Source organism: Bubalus kerabau, chromosome 4, assembly GCF_029407905.1.
Source record: "Bubalus kerabau isolate K-KA32 ecotype Philippines breed swamp buffalo chromosome 4, PCC_UOA_SB_1v2, whole genome shotgun sequence".
NCBI lineage: Eukaryota > Metazoa > Chordata > Mammalia > Artiodactyla > Bovidae > Bubalus > Bubalus kerabau.
The window spans coordinates 169,488,468-169,514,303 of NC_073627.1; the positions used below are offsets into that span (position 1 = coordinate 169,488,468).

The 25,836-nt window shown below is 43.6% G+C and overlaps 1 protein-coding gene across 5 annotated transcripts in view; it reads left to right on the plus strand.

The window, feature by feature from the left end:
- PALM2AKAP2 (PALM2 and AKAP2 fusion) overlaps nt 1–24,407 on the plus strand; it is a 512,284-nt gene extending 487,877 nt beyond the window's left edge. For 2 of the 5 annotated variants that reach the window (XM_055579284.1, XM_055579285.1), the window contains 2 exons: nt 9,233–9,411; nt 20,119–24,406. In XM_055579284.1, coding sequence (XP_055435259.1) covers nt 9,233–9,411; nt 20,119–20,217 — 278 coding nt within the window. In that variant the 3' untranslated portion in view covers nt 20,218–24,406. Of the gene's footprint in view, nt 1–9,232; nt 9,412–20,118 lie in introns of all 5 variants that reach the window. The other 3 variants (XM_055579286.1, XM_055579287.1, XM_055579288.1) reach the window with 3 other exon arrangements.
- Nucleotides 24,408–25,836: the final 1,429 nt, after the last annotated feature.

The window sequence follows — 25,836 nt, forward strand, 5'->3', positions numbered from 1 at the left end:
GAGTCTGGCTACTCTGTGCTCCAAGTTAGGAGAGCTGCTTCCAAAGATTCAGACTCAGTCACATGCAAATCAATATGCAGTCATGAGCTGAGAATGCAGAGATGAATCAAAGGACCTAATTCTTGTAAAACTCCTGCTCTAATTAATGCCTCATCAGAAATGTGAGCTAGATTTCATCTAAACCAGGCCCGGGAGCAAGATAGCCGTCATGACAGTTGGCTTTTAGGGCAGGATATGACACTTTCGTACTAACTATGGAGACTTGCCATGTGCTTCCCTAGGGAGACTGGTATTTCAGATCCAATTCATCTTTGTGAATAAACTATTTACTTACAGGGTGGAGGACCATGGACGGTCATGGGAAGTGTGTGCAGGACAGGCCATTAGAGCCCTGGGGAATACATCCATATCACCTGTAATGGTATTTTATTTCTCATGGCCTTGGTAAACATCAAAGGTTTCCCCAAAAGTTGTATGCTTTTGACATCACAGTGTTCTCAGTCCATCTTTTATTTCTCATTACTCAAATATAAATTCATACTAAAGATGGGCAAGGAGAATTATGTGCTTAAATGTGACAGTCATTTCTCTGGATTCATTTCTAAAGGTTAAATCCTGATTCTGCTTCTTGTTAGCTGTGTAACTTACTTACTTCACTTCTCTAAATCTCAGTTTCTTCACCAGTAAAATGGGAATAAAATAGCATCAGCCTCATCAATAAGTTCATACAGTCAGCGCACAAAAGGCTTCCCTTCAGGGTTATTATTATTTTTGTTGTTATTGCAGTTTTTGTTATGTTTTAGGAAAAGACTTAGAAAACTTTTAGCAGAGTTACTTAAGAGTTATTCAGTAGCTATTGGGAGCCTGACATAAATGGCACAGCTTGCTTTATAAAATTGCATTCTAGTCCTGAGAAGTATTCATGGTTATTTCCTTAGATTTAGTTTCTCTCATAACATCTGAGTTCACAATTAGCTTTCAGTAGTCACCTGTGATTTCAAAAAACAAAGGCCATTATTAAGCATATTGGGTGAGAATGAAATTACAAATCACCATGAAAATATTTTCTTTTAGTGGGTGGTTGTCTTCTTCATAGAGCCAGGCTCACCATGTTGGTAGAAATGTGTTTAACCAAAAGATCTTGGCCCAGGATTCACTACTTACCATGATTTTCATTCTTACTGGTTTAGTTAAATTTTTTTCTTTTTTTGGTCTTAAACTATATTTGCCCTGGAGATACAAAACTCTTTCCTTCTCCAGTTTTCCTTTTCCAGCTCCGTTCAGAGAAATGACAACTCATCCCAACGCATCCCTCCTTACCCTGAAGTAGTAATATTTGGAAGTTTCTGAGACTTGTGTCAGCAGGTAGGGATATTTCTCATTTCTCATTTCTGAGCTAGACTTATAGTGTGAAGATTCATATCATCACATTCTCCCACTCCTGGGGCCTTCAAAGGAGGAGATGAAAGGAGCAAGGGTGTGTGGGTCACAGCTGGAACCATACAAGCCAGTGGGATCCAACAAGCAGGATATTCCCTTGTACTGGGAGGAAATGGATTGCAAAACCTAAGTCTGGACTCCTTTCTTTCTGGTGATCTGTGAGTCGTTTAGATGTTTGCAAGCGCACCCCAAGGCTCCATGAAGAAAGGAGATCATTGAAGGAGGCTTGGGCCAAGGCATGTTATTTGGTGGGCGTCTTTGTTCGGTTTGGTTTTTAAATAAGAGTGGGTGATGGCTTTCTCTTTTCTTTTGAGAAATGTAGAAACAAAGGATCTTTTTAAGACATTAGACGCCATGTATATAGAATATGATACTCACCAGAAAGCTAATGTTTGACCGAAATAATTTTCTAAACTTTAGGACTCCACCCTCTTGGCTTCATAGAAGTTAGTCCTGAAGTTAGTTCCTGAAGAGGGAGGGTGTGGGCCGTCAGAAAAGGCAGCACCTGTGTACCCAGGACATGCAGCCTCCACTCTGGTTCCCTTGAGTGGGAGGAACTGTGGGGTTTTCTCTCTTCCCCCATCAGCACAGGGAAATCCATCTTGTTTGGAAAAGCCAGAAGCAAGTCAAGGCGTGGCTCACTCTCTCCGGACCAGAAAGTGTCTTAACTATTTATAATAAACAGGAAACCCAAATTCATGGTTCCTGGTTTTTTCTTCCACCCATCATGGGAGACAGCATTTATGAATTGGGAATGAAATTCTGCTGCCCCCTCTGCTCCTCAGTCTGCCTCCCATGTCATGCAGACAAGACCAGTGCTTCTCTGAGGCCTCCAGGAGGGGTTAGCCCAGGGGTTCCCCTGGGCCTGTGCTAGCTGGTGAGACACAAGAAAGTCTGGATCTGCCTACTCCATGAAGTTTAAAGCCTCAACTTTATCTACTCTTCTTAGCATGAGTAGTAATACCTAAAGGAAAAAAATTCTGGCTTGTTGTATAATTTAAAATTAATTCATGCTTATTGCAGAAAAAATTTAGAGAACAAAGGATAAAGGTAAAAGTGATTTGTAATCCTAACCACTACATGTCTAATTATTCTCATGCACTTACGTGCATGGAAGATAACATTAGGTCTGTATGTGTGTTAGTCTACTATTGCTGTAGCAAATCACAAATATAGTGACTTAACAGGGCTTCCCAGGTAGCACTAGTGGTAAAGAATCCACCTGCCAATGCTGGAGATGCAAGAGATGGTTTTCAGTCCCTGGGTCTGGAATATGCCCTGGAGTAGGAAATAGCAACTTGCTGCAGTATTCTTGCCTGGAAAATTCCATGATCAGAGGAGCTTGGCAGGCTACTGTCCATGGGGCCACAGAGAGTCAGACATGACTGAGCACAGCACAGCACATGATGACTTAACACACATTTATTATCTTACAGTTCTCGAGGTCAGAAATCTGAAATGTGTCAGCTGTGGACTGAATTTTGCCCCCCTCAAGTTGTGAGGGCCTAAACCCTGATGTGATGGTAGTTGGAGACAGGGCCCTTATGAATAATTAGAGTTAGATGAGGTCATGAGGGTGAGGCCACTCATGATGGTATTAGTGCCCTTATACAGAAAGACCAGAGAGCCCCTTCTCTCGCTGTGATGTGTGGTCACGGCAGGAGGGTTAGCCATCTGCACGATAGGAGGGAGACTGTCCCTAGAACCTGAGCATGCTGGCACCTGTGCTGATCTCACACTTCCAGCCTCCAGAAGGATGAGAAAATCATTTCTGCTGTTAAAGCCACAAAATCTGGGGTATTTGATTTTAGCATTTCAAACAGATTAAAATATAGTCATTCTAGGGTACAGTTAAGATGTTGGTGGGGCTGTGTTCCTTCCAGAGGCTCTTAGGGAGGACCATTTCCCTCCCTTTTCCAGTTCTGCAGGCTGCCTGCATTCCTTGGCTTGTGACCTCTTCCTTCATCTTCAAAGTTAACTGCATAGCATCTTCAGATCCTGCTCTCTGATCCTCCTCCATCTCTTTTATGAGGACCCTTGTGATTATTTCACCAAACTGGATAATCTAGAATAGTCTTCCATCTCAAAGTCCTTAACTTAATCACACCTTCAAGTCCTTTTGCCATGTAAAGTAATATATTCACAAGTTTGGGAAATTAGGGCTTGGGTATGCTTGTGGAAGACTTTATTCTGCCCACCATAGACTGTTCATCTTACCCTGATTTAGCTTTTACTATATGTCATGTGTGCACTTTTTTTTTAACTTTTACACAGTTAATAAGTAATGAGCTAGGATTTAAACCAGGCAGTCGAGCTCTAGAGCCTGCACACTTCAACCCCTGCAATATTTCTGCTTTTGTAATCTGCTTTTTCTCTTAATGTATTTTGAGTATCTTCCCATGACTGTAACTATTCCTTTAAATTTGAGAGACTAAAACATGATTTATTATGGCTAAATAATACACCAACATCTGAATAAGCCATAACTAATTTAACCCTTGTCCCATAGTCAGATGCTTTTGTTGTTCCACATATGTAATTATAAACAAAGAAACAGTAATAAAAGTTCTTATACATAAGCCTTGTGCCTGTACTTAATTATTAGCTGAACCTGTGCCTACAATTGGTGGTTAATGGTTACCTAGTATAGAATGGTAATTTCCCAAACTGGTAATTTCCCAAACTTGAGATGTTAATAGGGTTTCCATGAAATGAGGTTCTCTAATTAAATAAATTTGAGAAGTGCTGTACACCCATCCTTAAACTAGAGATTCACAATCATATTAGCACTAAAACTTCGGAGAAGTCCTCTGGTAAAGAAAATCTATCTTGTTTTATCTTTAAAACTTTCTTTAGTCGAGTATGTCTCAAATTTATTTGACCAATGACTTTTTGACTGTTTGCAGCATTGAGTACTATCTTACAAAGCTAAGGTAATAGGACATGATTTTAGAAACACAGCTTTGGCATCATCCTGCCAAGTGAAGCTGCTTATCCTCAAACACCTTTAAATGCTTAAATCTAAAATCACTCTAGATGGAATAGTTTGGACAAAATCAAGTGTAGGATGTAAACTTGAGAACATTTTCTACCCTCCACTCCGAATTGCAATCTAGCTTTGTTCTTTTGGTTCCTATGTCAGTCGTGAAACTCACATTACCCCTGCTCTGTAAATGTCAGGTAGCAGCTCTTGGCCAAGACCAACACAGGCCTGCCCTGAGGTCTACGTGACACCCCAGGGATGCCAACTGGGCTCCTTTAAGGGAAATGTTTTGTAGAGTATTCTGCCCAGGTATGAAACTAGATAACGGGATGTTTATCGTTGAAATAGAGGACACTTCCAGCTACTGTCAGCTGTTCAGTCCTTCCCAGCTGAACAGACTGAGAACAAGTTTTGGTGAGACAAGTGGAGATGGAACCTGAGGGTAGCGGAATCTGGGTACATGCCAGCAAACACCAGAGATAACCATCACTGTTTGAAGATCCTGATGAATTGTGTCCTAAGGGCCAGGGAATTTCAAGAGGCTCCCCAGGGCTGTAGACAGGGATGAGAGAGACTTCTCGGGCCTCTACCGCAAATTACTTGCATCACTTGTTTACTTGTTTGTGTCATGAGGCCCAAACGGTGGTGTCTGCAGTGTCTACTGCTGGGGGATGAGCATGAGACATTTTTCACCATCCTGATCAAGGGGAAAAGGGACTTCCTTGGTGGCTCGGTGGTAAAGAATCTCCTGCCAGTGCAGGAGGCATGGGTTCGATCCCTGGTCTGGGAAGATCCCCTGAAGGAAATGGCAACCCATTGTAGTATTGTTGCCTGGAGAACCCTATGAACAGAGGAGCCTGGTTTACTACAGTCCATGGGGTCCCAAAGAGTCGGACATGACTTAGCAACTGAACGACAACAAATCAAGGGGAAAACTTGATTGAGCTGCAAACTAGGTTTTTGATGACCTGTGTGATTCCTAAGATGGTGTGAGAATTCCAGGCTTAGTTGGAACCATACTGGAGGCAGGGTGGTTGGAGATCACAGCAGAGAAGCCCCACCAAGCTGACTTCCCCCGATATCAACCAGACCAGAGGTCTGAGGGTGGAGTGCAGTGTCTTCTTTCTCTGGGGACCTGTGACTGCTTCTCCTGAGGCTCAGACGTAAGCCTGGTTATCTGAAACCTGTTGTCTCCCAGGCGTCCCAGCCACCTTCTCTGGAAGCCGCCACTGCAGACCTGCTAAGGCAGTCTTTGGTTCCTGTTACCCATGTGTCCTCTAGTGGTTGTAACTGGTAAAACTGGCTTCCGGGATGGATTTGCTGGAATACTAAGAAATGAACCGGAGAAGGCAATGGCACCCCACTCCAGTACTCTTGCCTGGAAAGTCCCATGGATGGAGGAGCAGGAAATGGCTTTAATGTTTAATAGCTGACCACTTCTCTGTAGTAACTTTTCACCTTCTGTTACTCTCTTTCAGCACACACCCAATTACATAGTTTAGCAACAGTCGACACAATTTGGATTCCAGACCTAACCTTGACTGTTGCTAGCTAATATAATTTGGACTGATGTTAAGCATCTGAGCCTCCAGGGTCTAAACTGTTCAGAGATGTCATGACATCCCCCCTGATTACTATACATCCCAGGGTTGTTTTAAGGGTCAAATGACACGAAGAAACCTATCATTGAAATGCTGTATAAATGTGTTTGCTGTTACTCCAAAGCTGTTCTTGTCTGTGGTTCTGTAGACCACAATTGTTTTATTTCATGTGCTTTGGTGAAGACATTTAAACTCTTTGCTCAGATTCTGTATTGGGAATTCTGTCCCAGTCCACAAGTTATTTAATTAGTGGCTGCTATGTGTATTTCAATGGACTTACTGGTTCATTCAGCAGCCATGAACTCCTGCCTGTGCCAGATGCTGCAGTTGGTGCTGGGATCCTGCAGTGACCAGGGCAGACAAGGTCCTGCTCTAGAGAGTATATATTCAGATGAGTTAGGGGAATTCTTAGCCTCCGACTGAACTGATTCCTATCTTCAGGTGACTTTATAGCTTAACTGAGAAGAAAAGTTTAAACAACCAGATATGACACAAGTCAATGTGTGAAAAAGGTTTTACAGAAGTATAAACAAAGTGTTATGAGTCAGGGGTCCTACTGTGGTATGTGTGAAGGGGTGAAGTTTGAGGCAGTGAATACAGACTGTCTTTCTCGGAGTTTAGTACTGGAGGAATGTCTAGTAGGAGATGATTGGGACGTCTTGAGAGGTCAGTTGGAAAGTGACCAACCTGATCTTTTGGTATCTGTTTCTAGTTTTAAAAGAGTTGCAAAATTTTTATGCAAAATTTCCTAGAAAATTGCTCATTCTTACTCCATAGACATAATTATTCTTTGAGATTCCAAATAAATAATGACTAGACTCATTGGATGCTTACTGTTCTAAAGATTAACTTTATAAATATTAATTTGGTTCTTGTACCAACCGTATGAAGTAGGTACTTCTATCAACATGCCAGTTTTATAGATTAGGAAACAGATAGAAAAACTTAAAAAAACTAAACAAGTAACTTGCCCAAGGTATTTTGCTGCTAAGTAATGAATTCAAACCCAAGCACACTGGCTCTAGAACTGTGTGCTGGCCACTGGGCTGTATTATTTCTCAAAGCTTCATTATAAAAGTCAATCAAAATTTTTAGAAATACATACTAAGTATTCCAGAATTATATTGCCTGAGGTCTGAGATTGCTTCAAATATTTTCGTACAGAGGGGTGGGAGGAAGACAGGCAGGTAGCATAGATGAAACAGGAGTGGTAAAATCTTGATAATGTTAATATAATTGACAAGTCCATTGGCATCATGATAGCATTTCCTAATTTTCATAATAAAAAATAGAAACCATTTCCAGAGGATTTCAAGACCTTCAAATATTTGTACCCTTACTGTTAATATCAAAAGACTTTTTACCAATGATCTGGGTAATTGAGATCAAAGCAATGAGTTTCATTAAGTTACTAATTTAACGGTGCCAATGTATTAAAATCATTTCCTACATAATTGCCAAATGGGCTGGTCATATACTTTTTTTTAAAACCAGTAAAGGTTGATCTTCTTGCCAAATATATTTGATAGAATAGCAAAATGTTTGAGTTAGAGTAGACTTCCAAGACAGCGTCTCCCCATATTCTCATTTCCTTGCTGCTGCTGCTGCTAAGTCACTTCAGTTGTGTCCAACTCTATGCGACCCCATAGAGGGCAGCCCACCAGGCTCCCCTGTCCCTGGGATTCTCCAGGCAAGAACACTGGAGTGGGTTGTCATTTCCTTCACCAATGCATGAAAGTGAAAAGTGAAAGTGAAGTCGCTCAGTCGTGTCTGACTCTTAGTGACCCCATGGATTGCAGCCTACCAGGCTCCTCTGTCCGTGGGGTTTTCCAGGCAAGCTAGGGAAGTTGAAACTTGGAGAACCTAAGTGATCAATCCAAGATTAAAGTGGGAACATAACATGGTTGTCTACAGCCAACCTCATGGCTGGTTCATGAGAGAGCAGAAATTAAAACCCAAGCTTCCTGAACTCTGAGGGGCTTCCCACCTCCCATCAAAGGAGCTCTGCCTGGTAAAGTCTTATAGCCACCCACAGAGAGATGCAGACCCCGGGCTTCACTTGTGATTCTGGCTGGCTACATCAGGCAGTCTGGGGAGTAAGGCAAAGAAAGATGACCTGCCTTCATCCTGGGTCTACAGGAGGGGGGTCAAGTGGGTCTTGAACCTCCCCTGGCCGTTTCCAAACTTTTGTGCTTTAATAGCCCCATATATTTTGTGTGTTTTCTCTACATTCCTTGTTTACAGTCCCTATGTCTCCCACAAGGGGCATAGTTGAAAACATCATGACTGTTGAACCTGAAGCTACTTCTCAGAGGTGCATTTGGGGCTCTGGCAATAAAACCCACTCCTTCCTGGGCCAGAAGTCAGGGCCAGGCTTTTCCGGGGAGGGTGGGATGCAGGCAGTCGTGGCGGCAGTGCCTGACATCACCACACCACTGCGACTGAGGACCTGATCTCATCCTGAGAATTCCTGTTTGGCATCTCAAAAGCTGGAACCTCACCTTTCCCAAGTCTGTCACACCCCTTTCCTACAACATTGAACCTGCGGTTGTTGGCATTCATTCCTTAAGATCTGGGAACTCAAACCTAAATGCTTTCAGGACCATGGCAGGTAAGGTAAAAAGTGGAGCTGGCTGATCGATGTAAGACCAGGAAGAACAGGCTTAGTTCTCGCTCAGGGGTTTTACAACCCCTGCTGTCCATACGAAAATCTCGGGCTGGCCATCTGACCATCGGTGACCTCTGATGAGAAAGAGCCTGGGAAGGAAACCAGGAGACCTGGATACCATTGCCAGCCTCCTGGTGACTCAGCAGAGCCTTCCCTTTGCAGAGCCTCAGTTTTCCTTATCTGTAGGAAATGGATCTTTAAGATTCGAATAGAATACATGTCCCCAAAACAACCAGAGCCAATGTCTGTCTATGTGTCTGTCTGTCTGTCTGTCTGACATATTTGCGAAATGCTTGACAGGTCTCTTTGGTCTAACTGACTTTAGAACCAGTTTCCTTGAGGTCTTTGTTGGATGCATTTGTGACATTAATCCTTAAGCACTTGGATCCTTGTAATAAAATGACCTGCACTTAACCATCATCCTGGTACCACGCTCTATGTCACAGGTTGCTTTTTTGCCAGTGTTCTCTTCTTTCCAAAAGCTGTCATGAGCAGACAAGCTTATTAGAAAGGGTGTTCTCTTCGTGTTGTTTGTTTCAGGGAAAATAGAGAAAGTCAGACCTCCTCCATCCCCCACACCTGAAGGTCCCAGCTTGCAGCCTGACTTAGCCCCCGAAGAGGCTGCCGGATCGCAGCGGCCCAAGAATCTGATGCAGACCCTCATGGAAGACTATGAGACACACAAATCTAAAAGGCGCGAGAGAATGGATGATAGTAGTGTAAGTTTCTCCTCTTTCCTCTTTCCTGCATCCAAGGGTAAACGTCGGCCTGGTGTATGGTACTGTGGATCAGGCTCTGATGTGTGTGCGGTTGTCTGGCCAGCATCATGGGACCAGCACCAATTTTCAAATGTGTGGTTTTAACATGCCTGGAGTTGGGTTGGGGTTTGTCTTGTTTCTCAAAAACATTGATCATGCAAAGAGTGGGTCTTTTTACTGCCAAGTTTTGGTCTGAATCTACTGGCACAGCTTGTCCATGAGATATGGGATGTGTAGAAAGATACCACGCAGGGGGAACACAGAAAGAAGGATGTAAGCTCCCTGAAACCACCCACAGACACCAGGGAGCTGACCACAGCCATTGCTCGCCTGCTCTGTATAGATGTTATTTCTCTAGGCAGGAGTCCCCAGCCTCTGGGATCTGATGACTGATGATGATCTGAGATGGAGTTGATGTAATAATAATAGAAATAAAGTGCACAATAAATGTAAAGCACTTGGATCATCCTGAAACCATTCCCCCATCCCGACTCTGGTCCATGGAAAAATTGTCTTCTGTGAAGCTGGTCCCTGGTACCAAAAAGGTCAGGGATCGCTGCAGAGAACTATGATGAGGCTGATCCTTCAGTGTCGGCTCCGGGCAATCCCTATAAATGGTACCCAGTGCTCGGAAGACTCAGTATGTTTGGGGCTGCTACCAAGCCCATGTGTACAGTTTGTCAGGAAAGAGCCTTTTAAAATGACAGTTAAAAACCACACAGCTACCCTGCTACCCTCAACTCCGAAAACTTTGCATGTGACATTCCCATCAACCGCGAAGGAAATCATCTGCTCTGTGGTTTCTTTCTCTAGTAAGAGACTTCAGAGCCCTTGTGCCCCACAGCCTGCACAGCCAGGAGCCTGGGGATCAGCCTCAGGGGTCCATGGCAGCTTCCTTGGAGTCTGCTGGCTTCTGTCTCTTAGCATTTATTGAGGTAACTACCTCCTCCCCTGAAATAGCTCAGGTCGGTTGAGAATATGCCCCAGTTGACCCAGGACAGTCCTGGTTTCTGCCTCTTATCCTCGTGTAATTATTAATAGCATCCCCTTTCCCTCTTAAAAGTGCCCCAGTTTGGATGATAAATTCTCTGCTCACCTTAAACTTGAACACGATGGGGCTCACAGTAGGAGTTCCGTGCTGATTAACTGCCTTTCATATTCTAGTTGGCTGAGTGAAAGGATACTGAACATTTTAGTGGTAAAGAAAGTGAACGTGCCTGTGGCAGCCGAATGACCCACTTGGTGTCTCTCAGCCTCTTACCTGAGCTTGTACCTCAGTTGCTTGAAAAGCTAACCCAGCTCCTCTGGTGGGCTGGAATATTTCTGGGCTGTTCCCTGTATTGTACAGTGGGATGGGCCTGGCCCTTGATGGCTGCTGCTGAGGTTTCCACCACTGGGGCTCCTTCTCTGAGCCTGTAAGACCCTTTCTGCCCTTCTTTGAGCCCTTCTTAAAATTATGGAGTTAACCTTTAGGTATTTTCTGGAGCCTGTGACTGTCTTGAAGCTTAGGGCTGTATGTACAATTTCACACTGTATATCGGCAACCTTGGTGGAAGTTGGCTGGGATGTGGGGATACGGAGGAACTAATGGATTACTTTGCATGTGACCCAGACGAGTGATTTTGAAGCACCTTCTCTGTATCTCTTGTGCATGCCTTTTGTGTTGAAGGGCAGGTGTCAGGGGAAAACGCCATACCTGGAAGTAAAGAGCCTGCTCTCACTCATGTTATAGGCAGAGATGAACAGACTCTGACACTTAGGCAGCCACCTGACATATACCACTCAGGTTGGATTTCCCTCTTTGCATGAAGGAAGCTGCTTGGAATCGGCCTTGTAACACTGATTGCCCTTTACTTACACACTCCTGTCTCTGTTTGTTTTTTTGTTTTTTTTTTTGTTTTTTTTTTTCAAGTATATCAACATTTTAGATAAGGAAGAATCCTGCTAAGCAAACTGCTCATATTCCCAGATCTCAAAGTCAAGGCCAAGTGTTCTGCACTGTTGTTGATACTGCAAGAGAACCAAGTTTTTCGCTGCTGAAAGTTCTTAGGGATAGGAAAAAAATCTATCCAACCTACTGTATCTCTTTTAAGAGACCCAAATCTGGAAGAAACAAAAGAACAGTATACTCCAGTTGCTTCTAAAGCAAATGAATGATCATCAGTGAGACTTCTTCTCAGAGCCGCTTGTTACCCTGTCTTAGTCCTTTTGATTCAGGGACTCTTTCTATTGTGTCGCCATCAATCACTGCAGAATATGCTGAAGTTTACATGTAGGAATGACCAAGCCTTCATCTCTTTTCCTAGCTGATCTGTGGCCTTTCTTTAATTGTCTCTCATACCAAAATATTAACCATAGGGAGCAGATGGATGGCTTGAAGCCTGAATTTTGTCGCTGGCTTCCCTGCCCCAGAAGCTGGTAATTCTGTTCTCCTTGCTCCATCCACATACATGATCCTCGGGGTAAGTCCCTGCCCCAGAAGCTGGTAATTCTTCTCTCCTTGCTCCATCCACATACATGATCCTTGGGGTAAGATGTGGCTTCTTAGCTCCTCCAGCTTCTATTATCCTAACTCATCTGGGTCCATTGTGACTCAGCACTTGGGCCTGCCACCATTTCTTCCCCAAAGCCACTCGGCAGCTATGAGTCACTCACGTGTGATCAGGACCCAACCACAAGTGTTCACCCTTAGGAAGTGGCAAGTTCTTTCTGAACTGAATGAAGAGAATTCTTACATACTGTACTTCCCAAGGAGAAGGCAGGCTTAAAACCAAAATTGGGATGTGTGCGTAGTGATGCGCTGGGTACAGTGATGTTAATGAGGGTGGGAGGAGAGAAGAAAGAGAAGACAAATGTAGCTGTGCCTGCAGTTTGCATGAGTAGTTTTTGCCAACTTACCTGGGGGATAAACACTGATCCTTACCATCAAAACAGGTATAGCATCCGTCCACCCCAGAGTGGTGCTGGCATCTGGAGACCTGTCCCTAGTTCAGGACCTTCCATTTCCCCACTTGATAAAATATCATATGTGGGATAAGTCCCTGGCAGGCGGTGGAACTGAGGCAGCTGCGGAGTATATAGTGCTCTTTTTCATACTCTTCAGCTAGCCTCTCTCCTGCTCGAACCAAAGTGAGGGCTCAGAGAACGACAGAAGGTGAAATATGAAATCATGAATCTCTCTTTCTGGGAACATCTGCCCAGGAGTTTATGTGAAAGTCATCTGTGGATGTTTTGCTTCATTTTGCAGTTGGGGATGAAGTCAGTGACAAGGAACCAGGAAAAAATCCCTTTTCTGAAAAAGTGACCCCCAAACAGCCATCCTTGTTCCCCAGCTCAGACCTGGGGCACAGTAACGCTTCAGTAGCAACGGTCTTCATCCGCCTGGGCTGGGGCCTTCTGCTTGGCGTGGTCACTGATGAGTGTCACCATGCTTGAGGTTCAGCCAGGCTCTACCTCTTAGTGGCCCCCTTGGCTAATTTAGGGGTAGGAGGATTGCTAACCCCAACCCTACCCACTTACCCTGGGCTGTTTACCGGGCTGTTTACCAGCCTTTAAGGACTCTTGTGAGAATTAGGAAAAGGCACGCTTTTCCAAAACTCTGTGAGGATGCAGTCCTGAGTTGGCTGTGCAGCTGGGGAGGAGACCGGGGGCACTGAGCTCAACCTCATCCATCCCCCACCTGGTGTTTTTGTGCAGAGCAGCCGTCCTGCTCGCAGTATAGGTTTCTCTTACCCCGAAATGTTATCTTACATGGAAATGTCCCCTTATCTGGGCCTGATGCTGTCTCTGGTCAGTCATGCAACTCATAAGGTCCTGATGAATCATGATTTCTTGTAGGGTTTCTTGGTACCTTGCAAAGGAAGGATATTGAGGCAACACTGTTTTTCTGGCCAGTTCTTCCTCCAACCTGACCTGAGTCCTGGAAGGCAATGAGTTCTTGAATCAGGAGTGCTCTTGAACTTGTTTGGTAGACTTGCTTTCCCTTTCTCAGTGGAAGGGATGCTGTGCTGAGTCCAAAGTACAGCCTCCTGGGCTTTTAGCCCCATCCCCAGGCCTCGCACAGAATCTGCCCTTGGTGGGTTTTCCTGTGTTCTCTTTCTTTCTCCTTTGCCCCCAAGGTAGTTATGAGAGGGCTTTCAGCCTTTCCTGCCTGTCTTGGAATAAGAGAAGGCCTCTTCGATTCCTGAGTTAAACCAAGGTCTCTTTGATTCCTGGGTTAATTCCTGGGCTAGAAGTCACTACTTTTCCAAGAATTCCTGACACACACTTCTTCCAGACCAAGACATCTTTGACGAATTCTCGCTGAACTGTCCCTGGGTGGGCGGAGGAAGCTTGTCTGTCTCCAGTGCCCCTACACCGCAGGCTGAGAGTTCATTCACCCTCAGTGATGCTTCATGCCCCCAGCTTGCTCAAGTTCTCACACACACCCTAGGAACGTGCAGGGGAGGGGAACACTCCACATTCATCAGCCCCTGGTCATCAGTCTGATCGTGATGCAACATCGTTTTCCAAATGCAGCACCTAAGAAGCAGTCAGTGATCACAGTCATATGATCCCCCATCCAGCCTATGGTCACCCTGCCAGAAACCAGTCAGTGCCTTCAAAGTCCCGTGTGGTGTAAATGCAAGGTCAGGACCACAAGTCTGAAGGGAGCTGTCAGAAGTCGGTCCTTCTAACTCATCACCCACAGCCAGGACATTTTTTCGCTGAGCTTTCTTTACAGTGACTTTTAGTTTCCTAGAGGAACTAAAGGATCATTCTAGTTCCAACATAATCCCCCCATTCTCAGGAACCTATCTAAGCCCCCCAAGGTAGACATGAAGCAGGCTGCTTGCTGTCTCATGGCAGTGCCATCCTTAGATCAGGTTCAGAGAATCTGCCTGCACAAACCTTGCATTCAAACCATTCTTTGTCTGTGGTTAGGGTCTTCTTTTCATGGGACAACAGATGACAAGACTACTTTGGGCTCAGAGAGGCCTACAGGAAGAGGAAAGGGCTGTTTGTCTACAGATGACTACAGATTCTAACAAGTCCAACATGACCCTTAAAGATCTTGCTGGGGGGCAGCTGGTTGCATAAACAACAGGGGAAAGAATCTTGTTAATTCAGATCATAGCAAATGGAAGTGACAAATCTTGAATTAACAAAGTCTGGCTTATCTGATATTTTTATGAATAAATAATAGGGTATCTGCTTGCTACAAAAGATACACTTTTTAATAAACTGATATCAGATGAAGCAAGCCTTGGTGTGGGTGTGTCCTGGTCTCCTGACGTCACTTCCCCTCCTGTCCCTCCCCTACCCCCCCACGTGGTGCTGGTCGCCAGCTGAGGGGTGTTCCCCGTGTCTCTGCCATTTACTAACCCTGGTTTTTCCCTCTCTGCCAGTACACCTCTAAGTTACTGTCTTGCAAGGTGACTTCCGAGGTACTTTTCCACTTGTTTGTCTTGGTCTTCCTGCATGCCCGACCCAAGTGCATGCTGTCGTGGTTTGCCGTTTCCTGATGGTTTTTTTTTCCTCCCTTCCTTTTCTGAATGGGATGATTGCCTTGAAATGTTGGCGTCTATGCAACAGTGGTATATGAGACTGTGCTTTGCTGTGCTGTGTGCTGGGCTGGACAAGACCTTGCCATGCTCATGGATCTGGAAGATGTTTGGACTAGAGGGCACACCAATGGGCTATTTGGATTTTTGTTTGTTCTTTTAGAAGCTGATAACAAATCTGCTCTGGTCTGGTTAGAAAATCATGTAGCTCAAGTGGACGGGGGCTGTTGGGTTGGATCAGTCCTTGGTTTGGCTTAACATAAACCCAGAGAGCTCCACGCCATCGCTTTAGGATAACTTATTCCAACTGTGAACCAATCCAGTCCCCCTCCCTGCCATCTTTAAACCTATGTTTTTGTTTTGGACGCTCCTGCAAGCATTATATTTCCCCAAAAGCCTCCTCCTTGACCCTACAACTTCCTTCTACACGAATTTCTCAAACCTGTACTATGAAAAAGCACATTTTAAAATGTTTTCCATTTTTTTCACATATATATTATTTATGTGCTATGAGAAAGCATATTGGTTTTTATATTTTTTATTTCTATAGCATTATTTTTATTTTAAAAGAATTATTGCAGATGTACAGAATTGTAGAGAATCATTTATTCATTCACCTGGTTAACAGTTTATCCAGGACCTATTACACATCAGGCACTTTCTAGGTTCTGAGAAGATAGTAGTCACCTGAACAATGTCCGTGATCCCGTGGAGCCAAGAATGTGCCAGTGTGCCAAGTATATGACAGAGTGAAATAATGAGGCCAGCCTTGTCCATTCTTGTCATTTGTAGTATTTGTTTAATATTTTATAAAGAGATTAATATTACCAATACCATTCAAGCCCTCTTGTTACTTCTCCCAGCTCTCATTTCTTTCTCTCTTGAGAGAAAACTTCTCTGGAGTTTGGCATTGATTGTTTCCATGCATGTTTTTATCCTTATACTATATACTATATGTCTGTATACATAAATTATATCTAATGGTTTTGCATGTTTTAGAACTTTCCATAAATATATCATATTTTAGCACCCAGTAATCTTTATTCTGTCTGCATCATTTTTTAATGTGTCCATGTTGATACTTTCAGCTCTACTTCACTCCTCATAGCTGCCATGTATAGTGTTCCATTGAATGAGTACATATGTATTGATTATCCTTCTGGTGATCGAACTGTAGGTTGTATCTTTTCTTTGCCATTACAAACAATGAATCAATGAATGTTATTGTACATAGCTCTTTGTGTGACCCATGGAAGAAGGTCTACAAATATATCTAGAAGTAAAAGCACTTGTTCTGGGGCTTATACAGACTCACATTCACTACCTTTTACAAATTATTCTTCAGATTGGCTGTGCTGACCTATAGCACAATATCTTGGGTTGACCCAAAATGTTTGTTTGGGTTTTCTATACCATCCTACAGAAAACCTGAATAATCTTTTTGGCCAACACAATATATTTTATATCTCCATGTTTAGCAAAATAAATGTAGTTAACTATAGATATGAATTGATGATTATCAGTGGGTGTTTTTTTTTTTTTTCCAGAAAGTATAAAATGAATACTGCACATATCATCACATGGACCTTCTTCAGTGTCTAACTGTGGTTCTCAGTTGGGGGAAGGTAGTTTAAGAATTAGACCCTAAGCCCACATTCCCTTTGAGTCAACATAAGATTGATGAAAATTTGGTCTCATCCACCCAAGGAAGATAAAACTGGGCCCTATCTACCTTCTGTGGAAGAGATGGGGGGTCAAATATTAGCACATCTTAACACATCTGTCTTTTGTTTCACATCCCCAAAATAAAGTTGTCTAGGCTGATTGCTACTCAAAGTGAAGCGATTCACTTGAATTCCCTAAGCATTGGAAAGAAAAATTAATATTAGTGGATTGTTCAGAGAGAATTGATTTTTTTCTTTCTCCCACCAGACCTAAATCTGAATGAATTCATGGGAGATAAAACCTTAAATCAGGTCTTTCTATGTTTTTTTCTCTCTGTTTCTTTGGAGAATGTATATTGTCCTTTCTGATTCTTCCTCCTTCAGATTCCTCCCAGCCACTGAGCAGCAGTGGAACATGGTATTCCAGACCATTGACTCCATACCCAGAGTTCTGGGGTCAGATGTTAACTTTTCCTTCTACTAGTCTGATTATGTAAACCTCCTTTTGGTTCAGTTTTTTCATATGTGAAATGCAAGTAGTAATGGTATGAACCCCATAGAATAGTAGCAAGGATTAAAACCCCAGCTGGTTCATGGTACCTGTGATGTATGTGTTTATTATTATCAGAGCCCTGGAGGCAAGTGCTTTTCTTAAACAGAAAGGAAAGGAACAGACTTTAGGAAACAAAGTTAATATGCAAAGATCTAGAACAAGAGTTCTAGATTTGCAGAGCTATATTCACACACACACACTACTCTATTAATTGTGCAGCAGAGACTCATCTACGTACCTTCCCCAAGGGCTTGGCTTTTGAATCTTCAAAAGGCCAGTTGTAGGATGGCTTCACTCCTGAGCCAGTCCGATCATAAACCTCGTGGACCTGAGGACAATTTTATAGCAAGGTCACTGGCTCTTTTAGTTATGCTCTGCTGCTTGTCTGATCTGTGCCTTTACTAACAACTTTAGATTTCATCAGGAATCCAGACTCATGATAAGTAGCATATAAATGAGGGGAATGAAAGAAGAAAAGAGGGCTCATTATTGGTACAGATGAATTATTTGGGTTGCCACAAGTAAGTGTTCAAACCCAAGCTGTGCTGAATGTTTCTATAATTATAAATATCATTTCTCTGCCCATTGCACTTTTTGGTGACTAAGCTCCAGGAGGGAAGAGACTCTTTTGTCCTAAACATGAAGTACTATGCCCGACACTTGGTAGAAAGCCAAGAAATATCTGTAAGATGGTTGGATAGTTGGATTGATATAGGTTCCCAAAGAACAGAGTACAGTAAATTTATTCAACATGATTGAGAATTAAAACGGGGCCTAAGGCCATCTGAAATGGAAGGGGACACTCTTTTTCAGAACCTTAGATTGATTTTTAGCTCTTATGTAAACCATTTGTTTTGTATATGCAGTCTGCAGGGCAAACATATGACTGTTTTACATAAGGAGAGCTCCTTGTCAAAATGCCTTATGTTAGAATACCACTTGATTGCTTATAAAGCCCTTTCACATGATGTGAGAAATGCATAACTACTGTTTGAGAACTTACTATGCCCTGGAAACTATGCTAAACGCTTTACATGCATTGCCTCATTTATTCCTCAGACCAACTTGGTACTATAGTTTTTATTATCCCCACTTTACATATAAGGAAACTGAGGCACAGAAATAATAAACCTTCCCAAGGTCATGTAGTTACTAGGATTTAACCTTAGACCTGCCTGGACTTCAGAGTCCATCCCTCTTCCTGAAAAAGCCTGTGAAATAAGGCAGGTGTTGTGTTTATAGATAAACTTTCTTTATACATAAGGTTTAAGAGACACAAGATGCCATGAACAGCAGCAACACGTTCCAGGCAGAGAGCTAGAAATAAAGCTCAGCACTTGCCATTCCAGTCCCTCACTGCCTCCCAGTACCATGCTACCATGCATTGACCTGAAGACTGCTATTTAACTCTGCCAGACTTGGAAGCATCCTTCTACTGATGTCTTATTCTTAGATATTGCCTAAGTGACCATGACATGTTTATACACCAACACTTTAGGACATGGCTTATGTTCTTCATGATGAACATCCCTTCAGGAGACCTGACCGAGTTGTGTCCCATATGTCCTGTCCAGCCGTCCCTCCTAGGAGGACTAGGGAAGCCTTCCCGGAGACAAGTGCACTGCGGCTCTGAGAAGTCCATTCATTTATCAGAGGTGCAGAGAAGCAACTGAGATTCCTCTCCCTGCTCCGCTTGCCCCGCCTAGACCTTTATCTGTCCAGAATCTGCTTATGTCTGGGCTCCCACCACTGCTTGTAAACCTTTATCTCCTTGCTTCTCTGAAGTTGTCAGCATCTCTGTCGCTTGCCAGAATGATTGTTCTTCACGTAAACAAAAGCTTCATTCCATATTGGTTGGATAACCAACCAGTCTTGGCTCTACTGGACTTTTCTTTAAATTCAGAAACTGCGCATCCTAAGCCAGAGCCACAATAACTGAACTGACTGGTGTGCATGGGCTTGCTTTTGGCGTAGCACTGTGAAATTGAACCGTTTCTCCTGCTTTGGCAACCTAAATGTCCTTCATGCGGATGTCATCTGGATCAAACTCAAGCAGGAGCAGACTGGCCGAAGGTTCCCCCCCGGAGTCCACAGGCTCTTCTAGGGAACCAGAGGGAGGGTGGCTCACCCCGATGGTGGTGAACCAATTTGTTCTCAACGTTGTCACCTTCCATTTCCTTAATGAGTACCTGTAGCCCTGATGCTACATCAGTATGCTCAGATTCCTTTATTATTGGCTTCAGAAGCTCTTTTTTTTCCCCCACTTAATTCCTCTTGCAAGCTTAATTATACCAAAGTAGATTTTTGTGATATAAATAAGATCACAGCTTACGTAGGTCCATAAAGTTTGATGGAATGATTCCACACTGGTTCCATTGTTTGGAATTCTTTTCTGGAGACTAAGACCATTCATAGCTGTGCCAACGTGGGAGTCACTAGATCCAAGAGGCTACTGCAATCAAGTATGTAGTTTCTCAGCCACACGAGCCATGTTCTAAGCACTCAGTAGCTGCCACACTGGATAGTCCAGATGCAGAACATTGCCAACAGACTGCACTCATCTAGAGCGTGTAGCGATCGCTTTGTTATCAAAAAGCTTGATGCAGGGCCAAATTTAGTTCTAGGAAACTTGCAGAACATTTCAGGGAAATTAAATCTCTCTATACTGAGAATGATGGGTCAGATGGCAAGTGAACTTTGGCTGTGAGATGACGGCGCCCCCAGGACCTCCCACCACCCACCTTCACTTTCATTCTCTCCAGTCTCCCAGCTGGTTCAGACACTTTCCCACTTTCCTCATTCAGTAGATACTGTTGAGGGAGGGAAAGGAGAAAAGAAACAGAGAAGTCAGTTTGTGTACGTGATTGATATCCATGAACTCTGTGTAATTTTTTTCCTTCTCTCTTAGGTCCTTGAGGCCACACGGGTTAATCGAAGAAAGAGCGCATTGGCTTTGCGCTGGGAGGCGGGGATCTATGCCAACCAAGAGGAAGAAGACAATGAATAATCAACTTCCTTCCACCCAGGAAGCTTCTTTGGTGCTTGGGCTCCCAAGAAACCAAGAAATCAACACATCAAAGCATTTTAATAGAATATTTATTAAAGTGCAAATGAACTCAGCAATCCTTATGCAGGCCAGAAGTTATAATTTACAGTGATGAAAAAATAACATGAAAAAGCAGTCCACCCACCAAACTCGAACTCCTGGGAGTCAAAAGAAAAAGGATTGTGTGTGTGTGTGTGACTCAAAAGGATCGCCTGGGTTTGGACCACAGTTGATCCAAAAGGACAAAGAAATTATGAGCAAACCGACATGGTTGCTCCAGGCAGAAGAGACCAGGCTGCCTGGGTGGTGAGGAAAACAGTGGAGATGTGGCCCTTTGGAGAATCTGAGAATCTGGCGCCGTCCACCTGGCGGAGGGTACTTCCCTGCGCCTGCACCAGTTTCCCACCCGTGACCGCATCGCAGGTGGCGGACCAACTCCATTTACTCCAGCAGCCACAAAATAAGGTTTCTCTCCGTTTGCCCAGAACAGGCGACTATCGTCCCATATCTTTTTCATTTAATTGTTTTTAATTAGGAGCCATGAATGATCACAATCCGTATTTTGAAGACAAGATTTCTTCCTGTTGCAAACACAATCTGTTCTACATTAGGAGGTTGAGGAAGCGGGGGCAGAAAGCCAAACCAAATAGATTATTTTAGCTTTAGGGTCTTGTCTGCTTATGATACTGACTGAGCTACAGTTTATGAGAACACATTTTCACAATTCTGTTTCTTTATATGAAGACTATATTTAGGGGGCAACAACTATTTTTATGATGGGGTGGGGGAATCTATCCATGTATAAAACCTGTACACATTGAACAGCATGGTTCAAGAGGGGAGGGGTGTTTTTAGAATGGCAATAATCGAAACAAGGGCGAACTCTGCCTTGGAGAGGTAGATGAGAAATAAAGAGGTGTTTATAACTATATTTTATATATAAAGTGAACCTTCAAGGGAGTAGGAAGATGATAGATTATTTTGGATCAGTCAGGGAAAGGAAACAGTAAAGAAAGCTCATGAAAGGTAGAGAATAAGGGAGGGAGAAAGAGTGGGAAAATGAGGAAGTAAGAGAGATTATTTTTGCTGAGCAACCAGTATTTTTCAGGATGATACAGAGAAAAATATAGAATAGAAATTTAAGTGCAGGCTTAGGATCAGCTACAAATCCTAAAGATGGGTGTGTGTGTGTGCGCACGCACACACGTGCCTATGTGTCCACACATGCCTTTGTGTATTTTCGCAAAGCACATGAGTGCTCACGAGTAAGGGTGTGTGTGTGTGTGAGGATTAAAATTCCAGAATGGTCATGGGACAAAGGTATCCACTTACTTCCTCCAAAGCTGTTTGCCAGCATCAGGAGTGAGCGAGAATTTCTTTTTTATGAAAAGGATATAGAGGCTCCGAGCTGATACAGTATTTGTATTTGTAATATTAAGTTGACCTAACATGGTATTTGCATGAGTCACAATGGCAAAGTTTTGAGCAGTTTTGTAATTTGACATTTAGGAAAGTTTCATATCTATTCTCATGCTTTGTATTCATGCTTAGTATAGGCTAAAGGATGCCAGCTTTACTCTTTCTGTCTTTTAAAGCAATATGATCAGGGCATTCAATCATGGAATGCCCTCAATTTCTGGATGAGAAATTTTTTAACTCTGGCCATGAGAAAAATACTGACCAGCATTCTTTTTTTTTTTGGTCCCCTTTGTTTTTTTTTTTTTTTAAATTAGAGGATAATCACTTTACAATATTGTGCCCTTTGTTTTAAAACTGTGTTTTTTTAAAAAAAGCAATAAGTAAGTTAGACCTCACTAAAATTCCTTTTTGTTTTTATATTGTTCTGTCATAAGCGCTAATAGGTTATTCTGACAAGTAGCAGTTCCACAAAATTTGTATGTAGATGTCATGCACACTATCTTTGCTTCTTTTATTAGACTAATGTCGACTTTAGGGGAAAGTTTATTCGTAAACAAGTGGTGGACACAAAGTAGAAATGGAGCTGTCGGATAACTTACAACTTTGAAACTGCCAAGGGAACCTGCAATTTGAAGCCAAATTCTACAGATGGGTAATTAGCACCGTCTTCAAATGGCTCACGCCCCTGAGCATTCCGAATGAAGAGTCAACAAAATGTGCTAGCCACTGGAGATACGTGACAAATAAGATGCCTGCTGTTAGGAATTCTTTTTTCAAGTGGGAGAGGCTGGCACAGAGACAGACGTTCCCAGGAAAATGAGATGAGGAGTCCTGACCAGTGACAGGAGAGTACCCTGAGGATTTCCAGCATTGTTCCCAAGACAGGCACGGGAAGGACCACTGCTGCAACGGTAGCATCGTGTGGCCCAGGGACACAGGCTGCTCGGATGCCCGGAGAGCAGAGTGTTCTATGCTTCATGACTTCTGGACTAACTCTGGATCTGGTCATGGCCATAGACTAGATACAGATGGACTCCCCATCTTTCGAAAGAGGAAACAATCCTCAGGACTTGCCTGAAGTGTTTGGTTCTGTTTTGAAGGAAAATGTGTACCCACCTTAAACCTCCATTTGAGAAGAGAATGGGCAGCTGAAAAGAAAGCTTAGAAGGCCACGCAATTCCTGCACTTGCTGTGGAGGCAGATAAATCGGTCTTTGACTACAGTTGATTGAACCAGACACACTGATTGCGTCGAGTTACAGAGTTGGGATCCTCTGGTCCGTGCTTTGAGTAGGCAACAAATGCAGAGTTTCCGTGACCCCCTCACAGTCACAAAGCCGTTTAACTGTGGCCCCCACATCTCCAGCCTTTGCTTGTTCCCTTCTGCTGCCTTCTGATGACTGCTGTTCCACTCAGTTACAACCCTGTTAAAATGCCCATTACAGTTCCCTTGGAAGAGCCAGGTTTTCTCTGCGCTCTTGAGTTTTTTTACTCATTTAAGAAACATTGGGCCATGGCTTTGTACATATCACTATGCTAGGCTTTGGGATCCCAAATGAACCCCTTAAACTGTGTGAAGATGCAGCAGACCTGGAGGAAAATCACTCCTGCCTCATCCATTCAGAGGAAGAGGCTTGTCCACACGTCGGCCTCTGATGCTCATCCCTGCCCCCAAATAGCACGCAAGCTTGTTAATCTCAGCTAGAACAAATGTTTAGATTCCGTACATATTAAAAGCTTTCCTGAAAGTATTCCATTCCACAGTGTTTATAGATGTCCACTTTCCTCCGGAACTGATTACCTACTGACATTCCTTGGCTTTCTCATCCAGAAATTATGGAAACAGGGTCTGTCAGTGGCAGGAGGCTGGGCTGTGTCCAGCGTGAAGGACACATGCAGTCTCCTTGCCTTTTTACACCTGTGCATGCTGCCCACCGTAGACAGTGATGTATAAACCATATATAGCTCAGTGTCCACATATATACGCAACACACACACACAGCATAACAAGGAACACTAAAACAGTGTTGACTCTTGTCTCTGAAGACAAATAATTTAACATTTTTTCCAACTAAAGAATGGATGTCATTAAACTATGTATTGGAAAAAAAATAATAACCTACGTGTTTAGAGATGGTGACTATATCCAGTTTTAGTGACAGAACCAATTTCCTGAATTTTAAGCATTCAGTGAGTGAGCTGCCAATTTTGATTTTGTGTTGCTCTTTACCCAAATGACATTTTTTTTTTCCCTTTTTTGGAGGAGGGGGCAAAAAAGCAGCAATACTGTGTTTGAAAATGATACTCTGGCTCTCCTGTGTATGTTAACCACTTCAATGTTATTATCCTGCTTTGGTTTTATAGTGATTGTGAGGCATTCAATGCAAGTATACAATTATTTTCTCATTAAAACCCAGTGTGTGTTGTGTTTTTATAAGTGATGGCCACTTGTTTGACTGGGGTGAGGAGTTGGAGGACCGCACTGCCCGAGGGTGGCATGCCAGTGCCCTCGCCTCTGATTCCACGGGGGAACATTGCCTCTTGCATATTTGGAACCAAGAAAGCAACACGAGCTGGTGGGGCAGACCTTTGACAGGCTGTTGGCAGTGCCCCTTTTGCCATGTTGGGTCCAGCTGCCCTGGCTAGACTGGAAACTGATGGGACCGACAGACGTGACACGGGTGCCTCCTGAGGAGGGAGGTAGATTCCAAGGTCAGAGATGGTGGGGCGAAGGGCAGGATGAGCAGTGATGCTCACACTCTGCCCTTAGGCTCTAATTTTTATTATCCATTCCATTCCCAGCACCCACATTTGGCTCTGCGTGGGTGCTAAGTCGCTTCAGTCATGTCTGTGTGACCCCATAGACGGCAGCCCGCCAGGCTCCCCTGTCCCTGGGATTCTCCAGGCAAGAACACTGGAGTGGGTTGTCATTTCCTTCTCCAATGCATGAAAGTGAAGTCGCTCAGTCGTGTCCGACCCTCAGCAACCCCATGGGCTGCAGCCTTCCAGGCTCCTCCATCCATGGGATTTTCCAGGCAAGAGTACTGGAGTGGGGTGCCATAAGTTGCTTCAGTTGTGTTCAACTCTTTGACGCTATGGGCTCTCCTCTGAGGCATAGAGAATTTCAGACTTTACCAAGCATCTGAGACCACAGGTGAACCAGAAAGCTTCCTCCCTTGATTTCCTCCTGCCCACCCTCCACTTCCTCACCTCCATCCCGAGTCTCTAGCCACGCTAGGCTGTTTTACATCTTAACCCCTGGAACTAACTTGCACCCAGACCTTCAGTTGCCTGTTCTTCCTTAGCACCTTTTGTCTCTCTCTCCCCGGCGTCTCCTTTCAGCTGCTGCTTTCTTCATCTCCCCATTTATGTACCTTCTTCCAGTTTTCACCACCCCTACCCTACACCACCCAGGATTCTAGTCATATTCTCCTGTTCTTCCTTACGGCATCATGTCCAGTCTGTGTGATGGGAGTTCCGAATTTTGAGGGAAAGGGAGTGGGATCAGGCCCCTTCAAAAATTTGATCAAACTCTATAAACAGTAACGTATTAACATTTTTAAAATGTATTTTTAATTAGAGGATAATTGCTTTACAATGTGTTGTAAAGCACATTATAGACCACAACATGAATCAGCTATAAGTATACATGTACCCCCTCCCTCTTGCACCGCCTTTCCACCCCTCATCGCCCACTCCCAGGTCATTACAAAGCACCAGGCAGAGATCCCTGTGTTACACAGCAGCTTCCCTCTAGCTATCCATTTCATACACGGCAGATGAATAGGCAGCATTTATGAAGCACTAAGAAAGTGACAGGCATTTTCTACAATTTCCACAAATGTAATCTATTTCTTAGGACATTCCATAGGGCATTCTGTTTTGGTTTTTGTTTGTCTTTTGGGGCTTTTTTTTTTTTTTTTTTTTTTTTGAGTGAGCCACACAGGTTGCGGGATCTTAGTTCCCCGACCAGGTATCAAACCCAGGCCCTGGCATTGAGAGTGGGAAGTCCTGGGAATTCCCTGGGTTGAACTGTTTTGATATCCACTTGACAGGTTAGAAGACAGATGCCACAGAGCTCATAAATAGTAGCGCTTGAATTTTAACCTGGGCACTCTGATTCAAGTGTTACCTTACCCACTCTTCCCATAAAAATGCACAT